The sequence below is a fragment of the Corythoichthys intestinalis genome, chromosome 19, assembly GCF_030265065.1.
Source record: "Corythoichthys intestinalis isolate RoL2023-P3 chromosome 19, ASM3026506v1, whole genome shotgun sequence".
In the NCBI taxonomy this organism is placed as follows: Eukaryota; Metazoa; Chordata; class Actinopteri; order Syngnathiformes; family Syngnathidae; genus Corythoichthys; species Corythoichthys intestinalis.
In genome coordinates, this window is record NC_080413.1 from 22,647,536 (window position 1) to 22,667,643 (window position 20,108).

The 20,108-nt window shown below is 38.5% G+C and overlaps 2 protein-coding genes across 3 annotated transcripts in view; one reads left to right on the top strand and one right to left on the bottom strand.

Annotated features, from left to right (window-relative positions):
- The first annotated feature begins 1,065 nt into the window (after window positions 1-1,065).
- aida (axin interactor, dorsalization associated) lies at window positions 1,066-18,478 on the top strand. Its single transcript, XM_057822811.1, has 10 exons — window positions 1,066-1,402; window positions 1,937-2,003; window positions 2,087-2,140; window positions 4,808-4,862; window positions 4,940-5,003; window positions 6,350-6,447; window positions 6,825-6,947; window positions 7,037-7,159; window positions 10,661-10,778; window positions 14,422-18,478. The coding sequence occupies exons 1-10, from the start codon at window positions 1,296-1,298 to the stop codon at window positions 14,519-14,521; spliced, it is 909 nt and encodes a 302-aa protein (XP_057678794.1). The 5' UTR covers window positions 1,066-1,295; the 3' UTR covers window positions 14,522-18,478.
- mia3 (MIA SH3 domain ER export factor 3) overlaps window positions 18,081-20,108 on the bottom strand; it is a 28,228-nt gene continuing 26,200 nt past the window's right edge. For both annotated transcript variants that reach the window (XM_057822808.1, XM_057822807.1), the window contains one exon: window positions 18,081-18,834. In XM_057822808.1, the coding sequence (XP_057678791.1) occupies window positions 18,599-18,834 (236 nt within the window). In that variant the 3' untranslated portion in view covers window positions 18,081-18,598. The remainder of the gene's footprint in view (window positions 18,835-20,108) is intronic.

Below are 20,108 nucleotides of genomic sequence, written 5' to 3' on the forward strand. Positions count from 1 at the left end.
CACAAATTTTGCTACTGAAACTCCGACCTGCATCAGAGTTAGCATAACATTAAACTTGCTAACCATCAAAACTACTGCGGTCAGGCCAGCCTCCACAAGGTACAACGAAGTCAAGCTAGTCGTCCCTTATTTGGATCATTGTTTGCATTATGTGCTTGACGGTAATAGCGTCCCTACCAATGTTGAGACAAAACCTATACTATACTATACTATACTATACTATACTATACTATACTATACTATACTATACTATACTATACTATACTATACGATACGATAATATACTATACGACACAATACGATATGATATGATACGATACTATACTATTGGTCCGAATATAAGACGGTGTTTTTTGCATTGGAATAAGCCTGAAAAAGAGGGTCCTATATTCGCGGTCTAGACAGTATACCCATTCACGAGGCTAGATGGCGCCAGATATCATTGAAGCGATGTTCTGTCATGATAGAGCTCAGCTACTCTCATAATTTTATTGCATTGTTTTCAAGGCTACAGTTACAGTTGGACTTCACTTTGATGGTTAATGCCGTTATTGCAATTTTGTTGTTTTACCACAATAGATTGGTTTATTTACATTTCAAAAACCAGAAGCCATTCATTTACGAATGTGATTGCACTTTAGTTTACATATTTAAATGTTCAGATATTAAGATTTGAATGAGGCAAAATAACACGCTTTTTCTCTTAAATATATTGTTATAATCAATTGTTTCGGATGTACCGTAATTATTTTCTGTATGAAAATTAATTTGGTGTTCAAAAAGTCTTTTTTCAAACTTGAGTCTTGAAAAAGAGGGGGTCATCTTATAATCAGGGCCGTCTTATATTCGGGCCAATACTGTATACTATGCTATGCTATGCTATGCTATGCTATGCTATGCTATGCTATGCTATGCTATGCTATGCTATACTATACTATACTATACTATACTATACTATACTATACAGTACTATACTATACTATTCTCTTGCCGCCCCACTAGGGCATCTCCATGTCTCAAATTGCGCGCACCCGTAGCACGAGGCGGGACTTCCGGTGATTTCCCCTCCTCGCGGATGGGACTTGAGTGTGTTCACCGAACAGACAGAAAGGGCTTGGTCCGTTCTCGTATCGGCCAGGGTGTCACCGGTCGGTGAGTGAGTCAGCGCGGCCCCGAACTGCTGCAGTCAGTCTGGCATAGGAGGCGCTCCAGCCCCGAAGAAGCCCCCGGTAGATGAACGTCGTCCTCGGCTATGCTGCCCTGAGTGCGCCGCCGCCGGTACCCGCCCTGCCAACATGTCTGATGTCAACAAGACTCTACAGAAATGGCAAGCCAGTTTCAGAAAAGGCACAGACTTTGACTCGTGGGGACAATTAGTGGAGGCTATAGACGAATACCAAATGTAAGTGGATGCCCTGCCTCTCTCATGCACGCACACGCACATTTGCATGCAGCCCTCCATCGGTGAGAGTCAACCGGGAGCTCCCACAAGTTGACCCCCGAGCTGTAATGCACACCTCGGGAGTGTTTGAAATCAATCCTACCCACACATGACCCGATGTAGCATTTGTTGTTTTCGTGTGTGTTGTACTCTCCACCATCGGGGTGTGTGTGTGCGTGTAAATGTGCGTGCGTGTTGCTCTGTGCAGAAATTCACCAACAATATTCCTCAGAGTATTGAGAAATATCAGCCACACCCTCTCATTGTTATGGGTGGGTTTCCTGTGGTTTGAGAGGAAATACTTGACAATAAAAAAGGTCCCATCCCTCAGGAAAAGCAAAATGAGTCGTAGTTTTTGTTTCTCTCCTTCCAAATAATTGTAAAATTTCACGCATAAGTTTGAGATTGTGACGCATTTCTGTATGAACACAAGGGGGTGTAATGTGCACCGCACTGTCAGTTATTTAATTTTTTAAATTGTCGTTTCATCTCCAGACTTGCAAGGCAACTGCAAAAAGAAGTGCAGTCATCAAACTCATCAGACTTCACAGAAGAGCAGAAGGTCGGCAAGTGCTTCATGTAAACAGAAAAGTCATGCCTTTATTACTGACTTGACATGCTTTTTTTTTAAACCCCCAATTTTAGAAAACTCTAGGGAAAATTGCAACATGCCTGGAGATGAGGAGTGTCAGTTTGCAGGTTTGTGGCAGAGCTGAGCTGTGTGATAGAACATTCATTGCCTCTTGAATTTATTGTTGTTTGTGCAGTAATATGTATAAATCAATGGCTTAGGTTTGGTCTCAACATTGGTAGGAACGATATAACAGCATAACCTGCATGTACAGTTTTTGCTCGGGACGGGACATTAATAAGACCTAACAAATTATTGAACGTTCAATTTAAACCTTGGTTTTCAAAAACTACTAAACCTTCTGAAGTGCAAGTCCCTTTATTTAAAAATGGGGAGCCATCCAAGAATGGGTCCACTTCTGGAGGACACTGGAGCACCCACAACTAGACTCAAACTAAAGTACTGTAAGATAAAAGTGATTTGAGAAAAAAAATGAATGAACAAAATCTGAGCTATTCAAGGACCGATCTACATCTGAGGCATACTAGACTACCCCAAGACTCGAACTACTACTCTCATGAAATTGTGATGTGTGATTTCATTTCACAGATTTTGATTTTTTTTTATGTCAGTTCATGTTCATGTGCAAGTCCGTGTCCCCCTGAACTGGACCCATTCTTTGATAGCTCCCCGTTTTTTTTTTTTTTTTTTTTTTTTTTAAATATAAATATAATTTTAAAAAAATTTCACTCTGAAGCCACTGCGTTGCATTACCTTAACATAATGCAAACAATAATCCAAATGAGGGACGGCTAGCTTGACTTCATTGTTCCTTGTGGAGGTTGGCCTGACCGCAGTAGTTTTTCAGGTTAGCAAGTTCACACAGTTTAATGTTATTCTAACTATGATGCAGGTCAGACTTTCAGAAGCAAAGTTAGTGGTGTTTTGCCTCGTGTCCACAGCAGTCTTTTTACATCACTTACAGTGGCTGCTGCTGGCCGGAAAAAAAAAACAAAACCTTCTGATATCCCTTCTCTTCGAATGGGGCAGCATGTTGTCGACAGTAATTGGTTGGGGCTTTGTGAGTGTGTGTCTGTGTGGCAGGGGTGGGGGTTGGGGGGTGGGGGTCCTGTAGTCATCAACCAATTCAATGTGAGTTGGAGGGGAAAAAAACATTGACAGGCACATTCAGCAAGCATCAAAAGGATAAATATAAGTGTGAATATAATGAAAATATTTCACCTAATATTGGTAGGGTCTATTCTATCCTTAGAACATATGGGAAGACAATCTAAATGGCCTATATAACTGAAGTCATTACATAATGCAAATAAGGTTCGTTAAAAGTTTGTTGGAACAATTTAAACATCCTGAGAGTTGGTAGTATTAAGTCCCTACTGTCCCAAACCTATGCCCTTGATATACAGTGTATCACAAAAGTGAGTACACCCCTCACATTTCTGCAGACATTTAAATATATCTTTTCATGGAACGACATAGACAAAATGACACTTTGACTCAATGACAAGTAGTCTGTGTGCAGCTTATATAACAGAGTTAATATATTTTCCCCTAAAAAAACTTTGAAATATAGCCATTAATATCTAAACCCCTGGCAACAAAAGTTAGTACACCCCTTAGAAACTACATCCCTAAATGTCCAAATTGAGTACTGCTTGTCATTTGCCCTCCAAAATGTGACTCGTTAGTGTTACTAGGTCCAGGTGTGCATAGGGAGCAAGTGTGTTCAAATTTGTAGTGCAGCTCTCACACGCTCTCATACTGGTCAGTAAAGGTTCCAACATGTGGAGCACAACATGTTAGTTAGTGCTCTGACCATACGCCACACTCTACATCAAATTGCTGTGTATGGCTGTCACCCCAGAAGGAAGCCTCTTCTGAAGACGGTACACAAGAAAGCCCGCAAACAGTTTGCTGAAGACATATCAACAAAGCACATGGATTACTGGAACCATGTCCTATGGTCTGATGAGACGAAGATAAGTGTGTCATGCCTACAGTCAAGTATGGTAGTGGGAATGTCATGGTCTGGGGTAGCATGAGTGCTGCAGGTGTTGGAGAGTTACATTCCATGAAGGGAAACATGAACTCCAACATGTACTATTAAGTACTGCAGCAGAGCATGATCCCCTCCCTCCAGGAACTGGGTCGCAGGGCAGTGTTCCAGCATTACAATGACCCCAAACACACCTCCAAGATGACCACTGCTTTACTGAAGAGGCTTAGGGTAAAGGTGATGGACTGGCCAAGCATGTCTCCAGACTTTAACCCAATAAAACATCTTTTGGGGATCCTCAAGTGGAAGGTGGAGGTGCGCAAAATCTCAAATATCCGGCAGCTCCGCAACGTCGTCATGGAGGAGTGGAAGAGCATTCCAGTGGCAACCTGTGAAGCTCTGGTCAACTCCATGCCCTTGAGAGTAAAGGCAGTTCTGGATAATAGTGGTGGCCACACAAAGTATTGTCAGTTGACATGTTGTATGTTAATATTGACAACTTTCACTAAGGGGTGTACTCACTTTTGTTGCCAGGGGTTTGGATATTAATGGCTATATTTTGAGGTTTTTTTTAGGGAAAATAAATCAACTCTATAACATAAGCTGCACACAGACAACTTTTCATTGTGTCAAAGTGTCATTTTGTCAGTGTTGTCCCATGAAAAGATATACTTAAATATCTGCAGAAATGCGAGGGGTGTACTCACTTTTGTGATACACCGTAAATATGATGGCACATGAGCATTTGAGGGTGCTTATAATTTTGTGCTGTTTTCAGTGCACACAGTCAACAGAGGAGTTCAAGTTGGAAGATTTAAAGAAACTGGAAAGCAGTGAGTCACTAAGTGGTATTACTTTGCTGTTTAGTCATGCTCTTCATTATTCAAACACATGTCCTTTGCGTCTGTAGTCATCAAGAACATATTGACGTACAACCAAGAATTTCCCTTCGACGTCCAACCGGTGCCTTTAAGGTAATAAGCATCTTTCGGTATCTTTTATATAATTATAGCAATCTGTAACAAATCATGTAATGTTTTACAATATGTTACCTCTACTTACAAAATTAATTGGTTCTGGAAGTAGTTTCGTAACCTGAAAATTTTGTAAGTAGAGACACTTCTTCCACCTAAATGCCCTAATCCGTTCCCAGCCCCCCAAAATTCAGACATAAATCTTTTATAATGCATAAAAATGCCTCCAAACATGTAATAAATACATGTACATGTTACGATTAGATTATTGCACAATAAGCATAAAATCAAAGTTGTGAATAATGTAAAAAACAAGAAAAAAGAATGAAAGTTAATAGACTCATGTAAAGCTGTCTGAACACCAGAGGCGAATAAGGAGGATGCCGGGATACACACATAATCATACAGTAGAAGCAATTGGGTGCCAGGAATGCTAGGCAATGGCAGAGCAGCTGTAAATATGTTACGTTCAGTAACCCTTGGGAGCTGCGAGTTCTAGCCATACTGTATTTTTGTCTTTTGTATTCTGAAATGTCTTCTGTAAGAAGAGGCAATATTTTTTCCCATCGAGGGGTGTCTTAACCTGAAAATTCTGTATGTAGAAACGTTTGCAAGTGGAGGTAACACTGTACCTAACTAGGTTTGTAAAGCATAATTTATTAATTCCTTTAACAATTAATGGTCTCATGTTTGAAAACCTTTTATTATAGTATTATGTGATTTTTTTTTTTGTGTACACTCACCAAGCACTTTATTGAATTTGGACACCAAACCTTTAACAGTTTGAGCAGTGTTTCTGAAATATCTGACACCTAGCACCACCCATAAAAAATAACTGGCTGTACAATTGCTAATACTAATGATAAATATTAAAATTAAGGAGTGTAGTGACAGTAGGTCTAAATATTTTATTTTCAATCAAAATGCAACAGAATATTGTAATATTTTAAGACAAAAAAGGCATAATTTTCCAGATTTACATCCAACTTTTATGTGAAAAACCTCAAAATCACACAAATATAAACTGAATATTCTGAGGGGAAAAAAACCTTATGCTTAGTGATGCTTATAGAATAATGTTGAAAGACCTGAACATGAATGACAGGAAAAGATGATCCAAGATTAACAATACATTTAGTACAAATTTCTAACAAGAGAAATTAAAAAAAAAAAAGAGATCATTTGTCATGCATGGAAGTTAAGTAAAAAAAATAAAAATTAAAAAAAGTAATTTTTTTAGGACTTAAGTCAATGTGTTATAAGTATTTAGCCACATAAAAGTAACAAAATACAAGTAAAAATGACTTGGTTGCTATGAATGACTTTTTTTCCTACATCTTCATCAGAAAGATCCTCGCTCCTGGTGAAGAGGAGAATCTGGAGCTAGAAGAAGATGCTGTTGCAGTCGCCGGTTCCACAGAAGCTTTCCCCCCGAGAGCTCCGGGTACTTTTAAACCAAAACAAACACGGCAAATCCTTTGCCTTCCCGGTTGAGTTGCAATGTCCCATTTGATGTGGCCGTTTGTGTTTTCTGTCCTGTCTTGTTGGCGCTGTGCATGGCTTCGCCACTCATTCTTGCCTGCCTGCTTTATTCACAGCCTCACAAGGTAGGACCTTATCAACAAAGTCTCTTCCTACCGTAGTTGTGTGCATGGCAATTCTTTTATTGAATATAACTTCACTGGAAATACATACATAAAAAGATGTTGAACGAAGTTTTGACAATCTCCTGAGATCAACACATTTCTTAGTGCACAATGGGAAAACCAAATTTATCTTGGTTAAACACATTTTTTTGTTATCGTTCATTATCCTCCGCAGGTACCTTGTTGCCACGATTACCCTCCGAGCCAGGAATGACGCTGCTTACGATAAGAATAGAAAAAATTGGTCTCAAAGATGCAGGGCAATGTATCGACCCATACATGACTATTAGTGTCAAAGGTACTGAGCTACAATAATATCAACATGGCTGCTGATGTAATTGTCCTGGGCATGAAAAAATCTAGACCATAATGTTTCTTTGCGTTCAGATTTAAATGGGGTAGATTTGAACCCTGTGCAAGACACCCCCGTGGCCACCAAGAAGGAAGACATCTACATCCACTTTAGTATGGACATCGAGATCCAAAGGCATCTAGAAAAACTACCTAAAGGTAACAGTGCGAGCAAAATGTCCAAAACTTTCAAATGACGGTTAGTGCTGCAAGAATTAATCGATTGACTCGAGTAATTCGATTAGAAAAAAGCTTCTGATCAAATTTTGTGGCTTCGAGGATTCGTTTAATTAGAATGGTGTTGTAATGCTTTGTTTGGGAAATCTTTGAATTTAGTTTTATTCATTTGGGTGCATATACTGTTCTCTAGTGGCAACAGTAAATATGAAATAACTTGCCTAACATGGCTGGATCAAGCTGCTCCCTGTTAAGACCAATATAAGGTTGCAAGTTTTTGTTTGCGCTAATATGATTGTTTATACATTTGTATTTTAGTTTAGAGGCATATTTAGCATTTTTTGTGGGAATATGTTTGAACGATTTGTTAAGAGCGTTGTAAAAAAAAAAAAAAGTTAGCATTTTATAGCTTTAAAGCAACACTAGGTAGCTTTTCAACCTTTATAAAATATTTTCATAACATTTGTGATTATATGTCGACTGACAACTAGTTGAATGACACCTCTTTTCTAATTAACTTTGAGGAGGGTGCCAGGTACCCTGCCACTAACAAAAAAAATACAAATGTGCTGACTGCTTTACGGCATACGTCACCGTCCCCTTTCCCCATTCATTATAAAGACTGAAGTCGATGCGAACACTTGCGCGCAAATTTTGCAAAGATGGCAGAGCAACAAAAAGAGACAAAAAGGTTCGTCTGAAGAGGGAAAAAAAGCCCGGCTTTCACTCGCTGGCGTGACGCCAACCCCCGCCCCGTCAACCGAACTTGCCAGCGCTGACATGTTCGAGTGGGGTGGGGCAGCCACCCTAAGCCACATGGTTGCTAACCGTCATATGCTATTGTTTAGCCCCATCTGGATTCATTACCGTATTACTATTCATTCTTTACACAGCCGCTGGAAACAGAAATATTGTTTAATCCATCTGCAGGTGACCAGGAAATTGATTTTTGATTGATTGATTGATTGATTTTACGACTGTGCGGGTGTGCGCTGCTCCTCATAGGAAACACTTGTCTTCCTTGAGGCAAAACACTACCGCTTTTGTCCACCGGCGTCGCTAAAATCGACCAAAACTAAAAAATTACCAAGTGTTTCTTTAAAGTGCATGTGACACGAAAAAGCATGTTTATTTCATAATACACGCGGTATTTTATGCTCCTGAATGATATGGACCGCTTGGATGTGTGTGGAAGCGATCTCTATATTTATTTAGTTTTTTGAATCCCGCGCCATGAAAATGACAGACTTCCGGCTTCGGTCTTGCATTGAGGAGGAGGGCGCTGTGACGTGTACGGTAGAAGGCGTCCTCTTCACCATACAGCGTACTGTTGTGTATGAGGACGAAGGATTCAGCTGATTTTGCGGATTAATACGTTTATTTTTCGCATCACGCCAGCCAAACGGCTGCAGAAAAATCATTCTGTATGAGGGAGAGGCGTATGCGCCTTTTTGGAGTTTCAAAAGGTTCCCATTCACCGTGGATATTGGCCAAAACAAGCCCGACTACAGTGGGAGAATTGGACTTGCGAGGAAATGAGTAAACATCTTGTTTAGTATTATGTCAAATATTAATACAGCTATTACAAAGTAAACACTACAAACTTTCTTTAAATAAAGGACTACTTACATTTGATTATTGATAGGCATGTAAAAAGCTCTCCTCATGCACATTAGTAGCATGTTAGCTCCACAACAACTGCAGCCGCCCTTCTCCGGGGAACGAACTGTAAATTGCTCTCCGCTGGGCGGTTTGCCGATCCGCGAAGACAATCGATAACCCAGTCGTCATGTCAAAAGTTCCGGGCTAGTTATGTGTGATTTTCTGCTTCGAAGACTTTGAAACATAACTCGGTTCGGGTTAGCATGTCGACTAGCTGTCACGCCTTTTGGTTTGTTTACATTCTCCGAAGCCGGGGAAGGGAAATGACATATGTCCGATTTAGGTGTCATAAAATATCGTTCGGGAGGTGCGACAGTAAAGGTGAAGTCGACAGTTTTGACCATTATGGAGTAATTTTGCCATGTCGTCCTGAATAACTGCATTTTTATGATTTCATATTCCATTTAGCACAAGACTGTTATTTGTCATGACCATGCCATTTATTTAGCAATTGGGGAAAATACATGGATAAAAAAGAATATCCTGTAAAAATATTGACGTAAAGAGACAGAAACAATGACATTTTGCAGCTCTCTTCATCGCGTTTCCTCGTTGTGAATAGTTCCCCCTCGACGGGCTGACTGTTCCTTCTCAAGTCATTTATATAGCTATTGGGGAAAAATACTTGGATAAAAAGAATATCCTGTAAAAATATTGGAGTAGAGAGACTAAAAAAATGACATTTTGCGGCTCTATTCGTCACGTTTTCCTCGTTCTGAATAATTCCACCTCAATGGGCTGAATAGTAAAACCGATGAGCCCAGTCTACCGCTGACGTCATCCACCTGTTGGGGACGATAAAGCCCTATAATGGTAGGCGTGGCTAACCGGCAGATTAAAAGACTAATTTCTCGTCATCTGCGTTTTGCTAAATTGTTGTATATAGTCGAATCGTCTCAAAATATGATTCTAATTCACATAATAATGCTATTTAAGATTTTTTTTCCTGTCGTATGCTCTTTAAGCTAGCGGACTTTTGCCTTGCAAGTTGGCCGATTGCTCTTTTGTTGATCCTCATATATTAATTTTTAAAATCCCGTTTGAGGCTAAACTCGGGTATTTTAATTCCTTTTAAATGCAATTATTGCTCTTGTGAAATGAAAGCGCAATTCTGCATAGTTTGAATGCTGTTAATGCTGTTTTGAATGTTCAATCTCAGCAAGCCTTTGTTTTACATCTCCTAAAATTTATTCTGCATTAAATGTTACTAATACGATTACTCGATTATTCAAAATAACTAGTTGATACATTAATTGATTTGTTAAATAATCGATAGCTACACCCCTAATTATCATTACAAGTTAACAAAGGTGACTCTAATATAATTGTGAATTATGTTTTTGTGATTCTCAATATCTCCCAGTTAATGCAGTAATTAGAAGGACTGAACTATTTATCATTTTGGCCGTGAACAGCACATACCAAAAAAATATATATACTGTATTTTATCATTAATCGTTCAAACCTGTTAGCTATGGAGCAGACGTGCTAACAATAGTGTATATAGTAATATAGTGCCTATGTCTCGGTAGAAGAGTTCAAGGATTATGATAATGAATGAAATAAGAAACCACAGTTGAGTTCTTAAAAAAATACGGTACATTGACTATAGTTGAAAACAATTTTTGCATTCCATGATGCAAAGTATTTTTCCATTTCCATTTTGACTAAAATTGCAACTTTGTTGTTTGTTAGTTCTCAACCACAATGATACTTATTGCCTCAGTGTTTTCCTTGACTGGGGGAGGTAATAATATGCTGGAGCCTGGCATGCAAATATGCCGGATGAAGTGTTGACATATCTGAACTTGTCATTTGCAGGGGCAGCTATTTTCTTTGAATTCAAGCACTACAAACCCAAGAAGCGGTTTACCAGCACAAAATGTTTTGCCTTCTTGGAAATGGACGAAATCAAGCCTGGACCCATTGTGATTGAGCTGTAAGTCACTACTTGACATGATTCCATTGCTGGTAAAATCACAATCATACAGTGGTATGAAAAATATCTGAACCTTTTGCAATTTCTCACATTTCTGCATAAAATCACCATCAAATGTGATATGATCTTTGTCAAAATCACACAGATGAAAATACAGTGTCTGTTTTAACTAAAACCACCCAAACATTTATAGGTTTTCATATTTTAATGAGAATGGCATGCAAACAATGACAGAAGGGGGACAAATAAGTAAGTAATCCTCTGTCTAAGGCAGTGCTTCTCAATTATTTTCTGTTACGCCCCCCCAAGGAAGACGTAAATGTTTCGCGCCCCCCCCAACTCTCTGCCGCCACTGTAAATAGTATCATTCGTCTATATTACTATTATAAGTACGCCTCAGCCTAACATTGTGTCCTTTTTTTTTCTATTAAAGAAAAAAAGTAACATAGATCAACTTATAATAAAGTATAACTTTTTTAACATTGTGTTGCTTGTAACAGAAAAGACAATGCGCATCAATTTGCCTGAAGTTAAAAAAAAAAAAAGTCACATCCAAACTGTAAAAATACACTCAAGGTACATTTTTGACCATTTGATACTGAAAAATAAAATGTAATAAAATCAGTAAATAATAACAAATTCAAATTGATTAGAAACATTTACTCTTCAGGACAACATGCCAAAAAATTTGACCGAAAAAAAAACAAAACTGAATAGAAGGGGGGAAAAAGGTCTCTGGACAGAAGGGAAGTTTTTATTTTCGCTGATTCACCACAGTGCTCACTGGTTTACTGATATAACACTGACAAAGCGGGACGATTGTGACAATTGGCAATATTCGGCACATTTTCGCTGAAAAACGTGGCGTCTTAACTGATTTGGCTTCTCCGCTATAATCATTTTTAGACTCAGTAAACAGTGGTCTTTCCTCATTTCCCACTATATTAAAAGTCAAAGGCAAACGGCCCGAAAAAAGCGCATTCTCGGCGGCCGAGGGAGAACCGTAGGTGAGGGCGGTGGTCGTGACGATCCCAGGCCGAAAACAGCACTTCTCGGCCGGACACGTGAGAAAGACAGTGGGTCGCTGCGTGAGTCCAGCTCTGCATGAGTCTCTTCCGTGTGCTCTTGCTTACTTCAAAAATACTGCACGCACTTTGAAAATGAGAGCGCCACTGCCACCCACGGAGTGGATGTGCAAGTACACTTTATTCTAGTACGGCAAAAAAAAAAAAAAAAAGCATGTTCCCCGAGGTCACTCGCGCCCCCCCTGGCATCGCTCTGCGCCCCCCTGGGGGGGCGCGCCCCACCATTTGAGAAGTACTGGTCTAAGGAGACTAAAAGAGCAATTGAAACCAATTTTTACCAAACATTTTAAGTCAGGTGTGTGCCCAATCACCGATGAGTGGTTTTAAGCTGCCCTGCCCACTATAAAACACACACCTGTCTAATGTGGATCATGGCTCGGTCAAAAGAGCTGTCTGAAGACCTGCGATCAAGGATTTTTGATTTGTATAAAGCTGGGAAAGAATACAAAACCATCTCCAAAGGTTGGGATGTTCATCAATCCTCTGACAGAGTAGTTGTCTACAAATGGAGAAAGTTTGGCACTGTTGCTTCTCTCCCAAGGAGTGGCGGTCCACCAAAGATGACGCCAAGAGTTCAGCGCAGGATACTCAGAGAGGTAAAAAAAGAACCCTAGAGTGTCTGCTAAAGACTTCCAGAAATCACAGGCAAAGTCAAATATCTCTGTGCACACATCAACTATATATAAAACTATGGCCAAGAAGGGTGTTCATGGCAGGACTCCACAGAGGAAGCCACTGCTATCTAAAAAAACATTGCTGCCCGTTTAATGTTCGCAAAAAGGCACTTGGACACTCCACAGACGTTTTGGCGAAATATTTTGTGGACTGATGAAACCAAAGTTGAATTGTTTGGGAGTAACATAAAAACGTGATGTGTGGAGGAAAAATGGAACAGCTCACCAACATCAATACCTCATCCCCACCGTAAAGCATGGTGGAGGGAGCATCATGATTTGGGGCTGTTTTGCTGCCTTAGGGCCTGGACAACTTGCAATCATTAATAGAAGAATGAATTCAAAAGTTTCTCAGGATGTTTTGCAGGTAAACCTGAGGCTGTCTGTCAGACAGTTGAAGCTAAAAATAGGATGGATGCTGCAACAAGACAATGATCCAAAACACAAAATTAAATAAACATCAGAATGGTTTCAGAAGAACAAAATACACATTCAGGAGTGGCCAAGTCAAAGTCCAGACTTGAACCCCGTTGCGATGCTGTAGCATGATCTAAGACTGATCTGCAGCTACGGGAAGCGTCTGGTTGAAGTTATTACTGCCAAAGGGGGGAGGGCACAAAATATTAAATGTGATGGTTCACTTATTTTTTCCGCCATCTGTCATTGTTTGCATACTATCCTCATTAAAATATGAAAACCTATAAATGTTTGGGTGGTTTTAGTTAAAGCAGACACTGTTTTTACATCTGTGTGATTTTAACAACGATCAGATCACATTTGATGGTGATGTTATACAGAAATGTGAGAAATTCCAAAAGGATCAGATACTTTTTCATACCACAGTACAATAACTATTTGGCCCAACTAAGGTAGTGAGGTGTAATTGGTTTAACTCATTTTATTAGCACGTTAGTCCTCATACGTATGGTATGTACTTTTTTGTAATATTACAACTAGGGCTGTCAAACGATTAAAATTTTTAATCGAGTTAATTACAGCTTAAAAATTAATTAATCGAAATTAATCGCAATTCAAACCATCTATAAAATATGCCATATTTTTCTGTAAATTATATATATATTCTGTAAAATAATTTGTTGGAATGGAAAGATAAGACACAAGATGGATATATACATTCAACATACGGTACATAAGGACTGTAGTGGGCATTTCACTCTACTGTCATTTAAATCTGTCTATGCTGTCCTCACTCCGAAGCGTCTACTTTTTCCAAAGGCTGTCCTCACTCCGAAGCGTCTACTTTTTCCAAAGCTAGACAGCTAGTGAACGACGCCTTAATAATCAGACTTCTTCCTTTTTCATCTGATTTATTAATAAAATGGCCTTAAACCACTGTCCTCTTTAGACCGTAGTGAAACTACAAAAAAAAGTACACAAGCATCGCATTAGCAACAACGTTAGCTTAGCACGCTCTACAGGTTGACTAAACATAAACAAAAAGCGTCTCATACAAAAAATATAACATTTCGCTTCCTAACATAATATGTACATTCTTTACAACAACCATACTTACGGACAAATCTTGTCCAAGGATCATATAAGCACAAAATTACAACGTAGGCGTGACCCCGAGACATGGTGCAGCCATATTGAACTGGCAAGAAAGCAATAAACCATGTCGCAAAGCGACCACAAGAGTTGGCTGTTTGACAGCACAAAAAACCTTGCTGTAAAACTTACCAAAAGGCAGAATACTGTCTGAGCGGGACATGTGCGTTAATTGCGTCAAATATTTTAACGTGATTAATTAAAAAAAATAATTACCGCGCGTTAACGCGATAATTTTGACAGCCCTAATTACAACACAATAATTTTGTCACAAATATTTTTGCATGGATGAACACCATAAATTTTAATTTTCAGGTACAAAAAGCCCACTGACTACAAGAGGAAGAAACTTCAGCTCCTCACAAAGAAACCACTTTATCTTCATCTTCATCAAACCTTGCACAAGGACAGCTAAAAAGCCCATGAGGCGCTCGATCACATACAATACAGCACTACTAAATCATACTATTTTTTTTTTTTTCCTCAATGGCTATATTAGCAGAGTAAAGGGAACTGAACCAGAAGGTGGTCACGCCCACACACCTTTCCTACATTTTTTTTTTTTTATACCCTTGTGCAAAACTGTGTTCGGGCTATTTGAAGGACATACTGTATTTCACGCTGCAAAATTTTTGAACCCAACGCGTTGGGTCGGACTCCACACGAGGTTATGTCAACATGAGGTGCTCTACTATCTCTGTTTGCACTGGTGGACCTTGAAACAGAAGTGTGCAAGTCATCTGCCAAAAAGTGGAAGTCATGTGTAGCACGCATTGAGCTAAGCCATTGATTGAATCATTTAAAAGGCAGACTAAGTAAATCTCAAAATGAGTTCACGTGGAGGCATTTTGGTGCTAAGTAATATCTGTATAGATAATTTTAGTTATCATAAGTAAATGAAATAATAGAAGTGGAATTTAAGCATGCCGGAATTTAACAAGATCTGCCTCTTTACCAAAATGTATAATGATAGAAATACTAAGAGAATTTTAGCATATGTATAATATTGCAATACTTTTTTTTAAGGTGGTCAAAATAACTAATACTTTCTTGTTCAAGCTTCACCTCCTCACCAATTATTGCAAATTGAAATATATATAGTCATTAAAATATATTTTAAATACGTCTTCTTAAGCTGCTTCTCCAATTGTAATATTGGCATTAGTACTAATAAAAAAATACAGCATGAACTAATGATGAATTGTAATTCAAAAAAATACAACACAAATCATATTCCCAGTTTAAGCTCCACACCGTTCCGAATTTTGTATTATAAAGTGACGAATAATAACTATTATTACATTTTGATAAATGATGGATAGCATCTGGCTAACCTGCAACAGAACCTGGATGATTAACCTCTGTGTAATAAATATTTAAATAATTATTTTTTAATACATTTTTAAAAGTTAAAAGGTTCCAGCTATGCCATGTCACCAATTTGGATGTACTGTGCTCATTAAAAAAATATTACAAAATAGTTGATAGAGAGCAATCGAATTAAGAAGAAAAAAAAAAAAAACATTTTAATTTCAAAAGATTTCATACTTTGGTCCTGAAATATTTGTATAATGAGTGATTTAAGTGTCAACAACTAAGAATTTAAAATTTTCCCACAAAAAAGTATCCGAACCTTTTGGAATTTTTCACATTTCTGAATAAAATCACCAACAAATGTAGTCTGATCTTTTGTCAAAATCACACAGATGAAAAAAACAGTGTCTGCTTTAACTAAAACCACCAAAACATTTATAGGTTTTCATATTTTTATGAGGATTGTATGCAAACAATGACAGAAGGGGGACAAATATGTAAGTGAACCATAACATTTAATATTTTTTGCCTCCACCATTTGGCAGCAATAAAGTCGACCAGACGCTTCCTGTAGCTGCAGATCAGTCCGGCACATTGATCAGGACTAATCTTGGCCCATTCCTCACGACAAAAGTGCTGTAGTTCAGTCAGATTCCTGGTATGTCTGGCATGAATCGCTGTCTTTAGGTCATGCCACAGCATCTCAATGGGGTTCAAGTCTGGACTTTGACTTGGCCACTCCAGAACGTGTATTTTGTTGATTTACTTCTGTGTTTTGGATCATTCTCTTGTTGCAGCATCCATCCTATTTTTAGCTTCAACTGTCTGACAGACAGCCTGTTTTTCCTGCAAAACTTTTGAATTCATTCTTCCATTAATGATTGCAAGTTGTTCAGGTCCTGCGGTAGCAAAACAGCCCCAAATCATGATGCTCCCTCCACCATGCTTCACCGTGGGAATGAGGGGTTGATGTTGGTGAGCTGTTCGTTTTCCTTCACACATGACTTTGCGTGTTACTCCCAAACAATTCAACTTTGGTTTGCATCAGTCGACAAAATGTTTTGCCAAAACGTCTGTGGAGTGTCCAAGTGCCTTTTTGCAAACATTAAACGAGGAATAATGTTTTTTTAGACAGCAGTGGCTTCCTCTGTGGAGTCCTGCCATGAACACCATTCTTGGCCATAGTTTTACATGTAGTTAATGTGTGCAGAGATATTGGACTGTGCCAGTGATTTCTGTAAGTCTTGAGCAGAGACTCTAGGGTTCTTTTACCTCTCTGAGTATTCTGTGCTGAACTCTTAGCGTCATCTTTGGTGGACAACCACTCCTTGGGAGAGAAGCAACAGTGACAAACTCTCCATTTGTAGACTTCTCTGACTGTCGATTGATGAACATCCAGACTTTTAGAGATGGTTTTGTATCCTTTCCCAGCTTTATACAAATCAACAATCCTTGATCATAGGTCTTCACACAGCTCTTTTGACCGAGACACAGTGCACATCAGGCAATGCTTCTCATCAAGACATTTCTTATCAGGGGTGTTTTAGAGAGGGCAAGGCAGCTTTAAACCACTAATCAGGGATTGGGCATACACCTGACTTAAATTGGTTTCAATTGCTCTTTAAGTCTCCTTAGACAGAGGGTTCACTTAGTTATTCGTCCCACTTGTGTCATTGTTTGCATGCTATTCTCATTAAAATATGAAGACCTATAAATCTTTGGTTTTAGTTACAGCAGAAACTTTATTTTCATCTGTGTGATTTTGACAAAGATCAGATCACATTTGATGGTGATTTTACGCAGAAATGTGAGAAATTCCAAAAGGTTCAGATACTTTTTCATACCACTGTACAGCAATTTTATTCAGATTGCCTCCATTTTTCTAAACCATTTGACAAAATTGACTGACGGATTTACCAACAAACAACTTGTATTCCACAGTTGATATCAGGTCGTGTTTGACATTTGGCAGCTATTTGACTGGCGCTACTATCTGAACATTTCAAATAAATTCAGCATTTAATTAGACTTTATGGTGCCCTCTTCAGAAATCGTGACATTTGGATTAAGTGGTGCAGTTTTTCATTTAGTACTGTGTCTTTGACCTTTATTTTCCTGATCATGTCAGGTGGCATTTGTAGGCAAATGGATGGATAATCGTGTTGGCCTTTGTTTCAGAATTTAATTTGAATGTCATATTTGTATGCATAAAATTTGTATGGATGCAATGAGATTTGCATTTTATCTGGGATTTGGGCGTTTCCCCATAAAGTGTTTTTTTTTTTTTTTTTTATAAGTGAAGATGGATTGATGTCACCTTAATATTTTGATCTCCATGGATTTTGATTGCAATACTTGATTTTTAGATTTTATTTTTGTAATGTTCAAGGCTGTAAACGACCTGAGAGATGAGGATGCAGTAACTATGTGTGACCATGTGGTGTGTATGCCTGGACTGATAAGACTGACGGGAATTTGATCTTAAGATTTCTAATAAACAGAAAGGCATTTCAATGAATGAATGGTAATTTTGAATAATGTTAAAGAAAAAATCATGACGTTTTGAGTACAAATGTACCGGACAATTTACTTTCAGAATTTTAATCACTACTTGGACTCCAAGAAATGGTTTATAGACAAATTGTACTTATAACAAAGACTGCTAGTTTTTGCATTCTTTATTATTAAAAGATTTCTACGAACATAGTAAAATAAGTTATACATCTGGCCATCAAATTACACATTTACAGTTGGCTCCAGAAGATAGTTTTGGGCAAAAAAAAAAGAAAAAAAATGAAATGCTAGAAGCTAAACCTCTCTATTACCACTTTTAAAACATTTCCACAGGAAATGACATTTATAAACCTTTAAAAACCACCGCTATATATTTTTCAAAATGCAAATCCTTTGACATACATTGAATTATTGCACAATAAAATGTTGCAAAAAAAAAAAAAAAGTGGTAACCCTTTCAGTTCTTGAGTACATGGAATTTCCACGCAAACATTGATGCTTTGATTTAAGGACCATGCTTTATAAATAGCATTTCAGTTTTATTTCATGGCTGAAATATGAACGTCATGGTATATATTGGACTTAATCTGGATTAACACGCATTTTGTGGGGAGTGTGAAAGTCCACCGCCGCAATTGGTGGCATTTTTCTTTACATTTCTGTGTTAAGGCTCGACCATGGATGGCCTCCCTGAGTCCTGAGAGGCCTCCTGCTTTGGGGGCACAGCTTCTACTGAGCCGTGGGGGGCGTTGGCTGGAGGCTGACCAAAGGCTTCGCTGTGACGAAATTGTGGCGGGACACCCGGAGGCAGGTCCGCCAGGTGGCTGCTGTGCTCGCGCGGTCCTGGAAAACGCACGTCAGGAGGGAACGATGGACGAGGTCCCATAGGTCCACGGGGACCTATAATGAGACAGGGCAGCAATAAGTCCTAAACAATACTACACATTTTTGTACTTTGTTTGACCAAAATGAAAACTATGGCTGGGTTTACATTGAAATATCTAGTTCCACTGTTGCCTCTTTGTACCGACACGCGTTCTCGTTTTTGTGATATTAAAGCATACCTCGGGTGGTCAGCTGAAAAAGTACAAATTGAATTTTCCGAGATAAACCAAACACATTTATGTTACACTCGTGTAATTAACATAGAAAAGCTTCCTGAACCTTTCCGTCCGAGACACCATGATATCTCATGTGTGGAATCATGTTTTAACCTTCTTGGCCAGCAGAGGCCAGAGTGGTGACGCAAGGTCATTGACAGGTGAATCTACCGCTGATGGAACCTACTTGCAATTATCTGTCACGACAGAATGCAAAGCATATGGCTGTCTCGATAACAAGTGAAAAAACCCAAACCTGTCAATCCAGAACATTCTTTTGATCGTGAAAAATATAAAAACGATACGACGTATTACCGCATAGGCCCAAATAAAAGACTATGTTTTTTGCATTGAAATAAGATTGAAAAAGTGAGGATCGTGTTATATTCCCGTTATACTCATTCACGACGCTAGATGGCGCCAGATATCATTGAAGCGATGTTCTGTCATGACAGCTCTCAGCTACTCTCAAGTTTAACCAGTTCGTATTATTTTATTGCAATGTTTTTCCTTATTCAGATTTGTTTCAAGACTACCGTTACAGTTAGACTTCACTTTGCTGGTTAATGCAGTTATTGCAATTTTGTTGTTTTATCACAATAGATTGGTTTATTTACATTTCAAAAACCAGAAGCCATTCATTTATGAATGTGATTGCACTTTAGTTTACATATTTAAATGTTCAGATATTAAAATTTGAATGAGGCAAAATAACATGCTTTTTGTCTCAAATATATTGTTATAATCATTTGATTCAGATGTACTGTAATTACTTTCTGTATAAAAATTAATTTGGTGTTCAAAAAATCTTTTTTTTCCAAACTTGAGTCTTGAAAAAGAGGGGGTCGTCTTATAATCAGGGCCGTCTTATATTCGGGCCAATACGGTAATAGTAATAAGTAACTAGTGGGTGTGAGGGAAGCCCAGTGGATGACATGACATCCCATCTGTTCCTCTTAAGGCAGTGAAAGTAAATTGACCAGGGGGACAATTTTGTCAAATACAAGACAAAACACTAATATTGTAAAACCAGATATTTATCAAACTGTAGTGTACAATTAGGCATGTACCCGA

Coding starts and splice junctions, on each gene's coding strand:
- aida (XM_057822811.1), top strand. CDS start 1,296: ATGTCTGATGTCAACAAGACTCTACAGAAATGGCAAGCCAGTTTCAGA. Junction 2,004..2,086: donor ACTTCACAGAAGAGCAGAAG/GTCGGCAAGTGC, acceptor CCCCAATTTTAG/AAAACTCTAGGGAAAATTGC. Junction 10,779..14,421: donor GGACCCATTGTGATTGAGCT/GTAAGTCACTAC, acceptor TTTAATTTTCAG/GTACAAAAAGCCCACTGACT.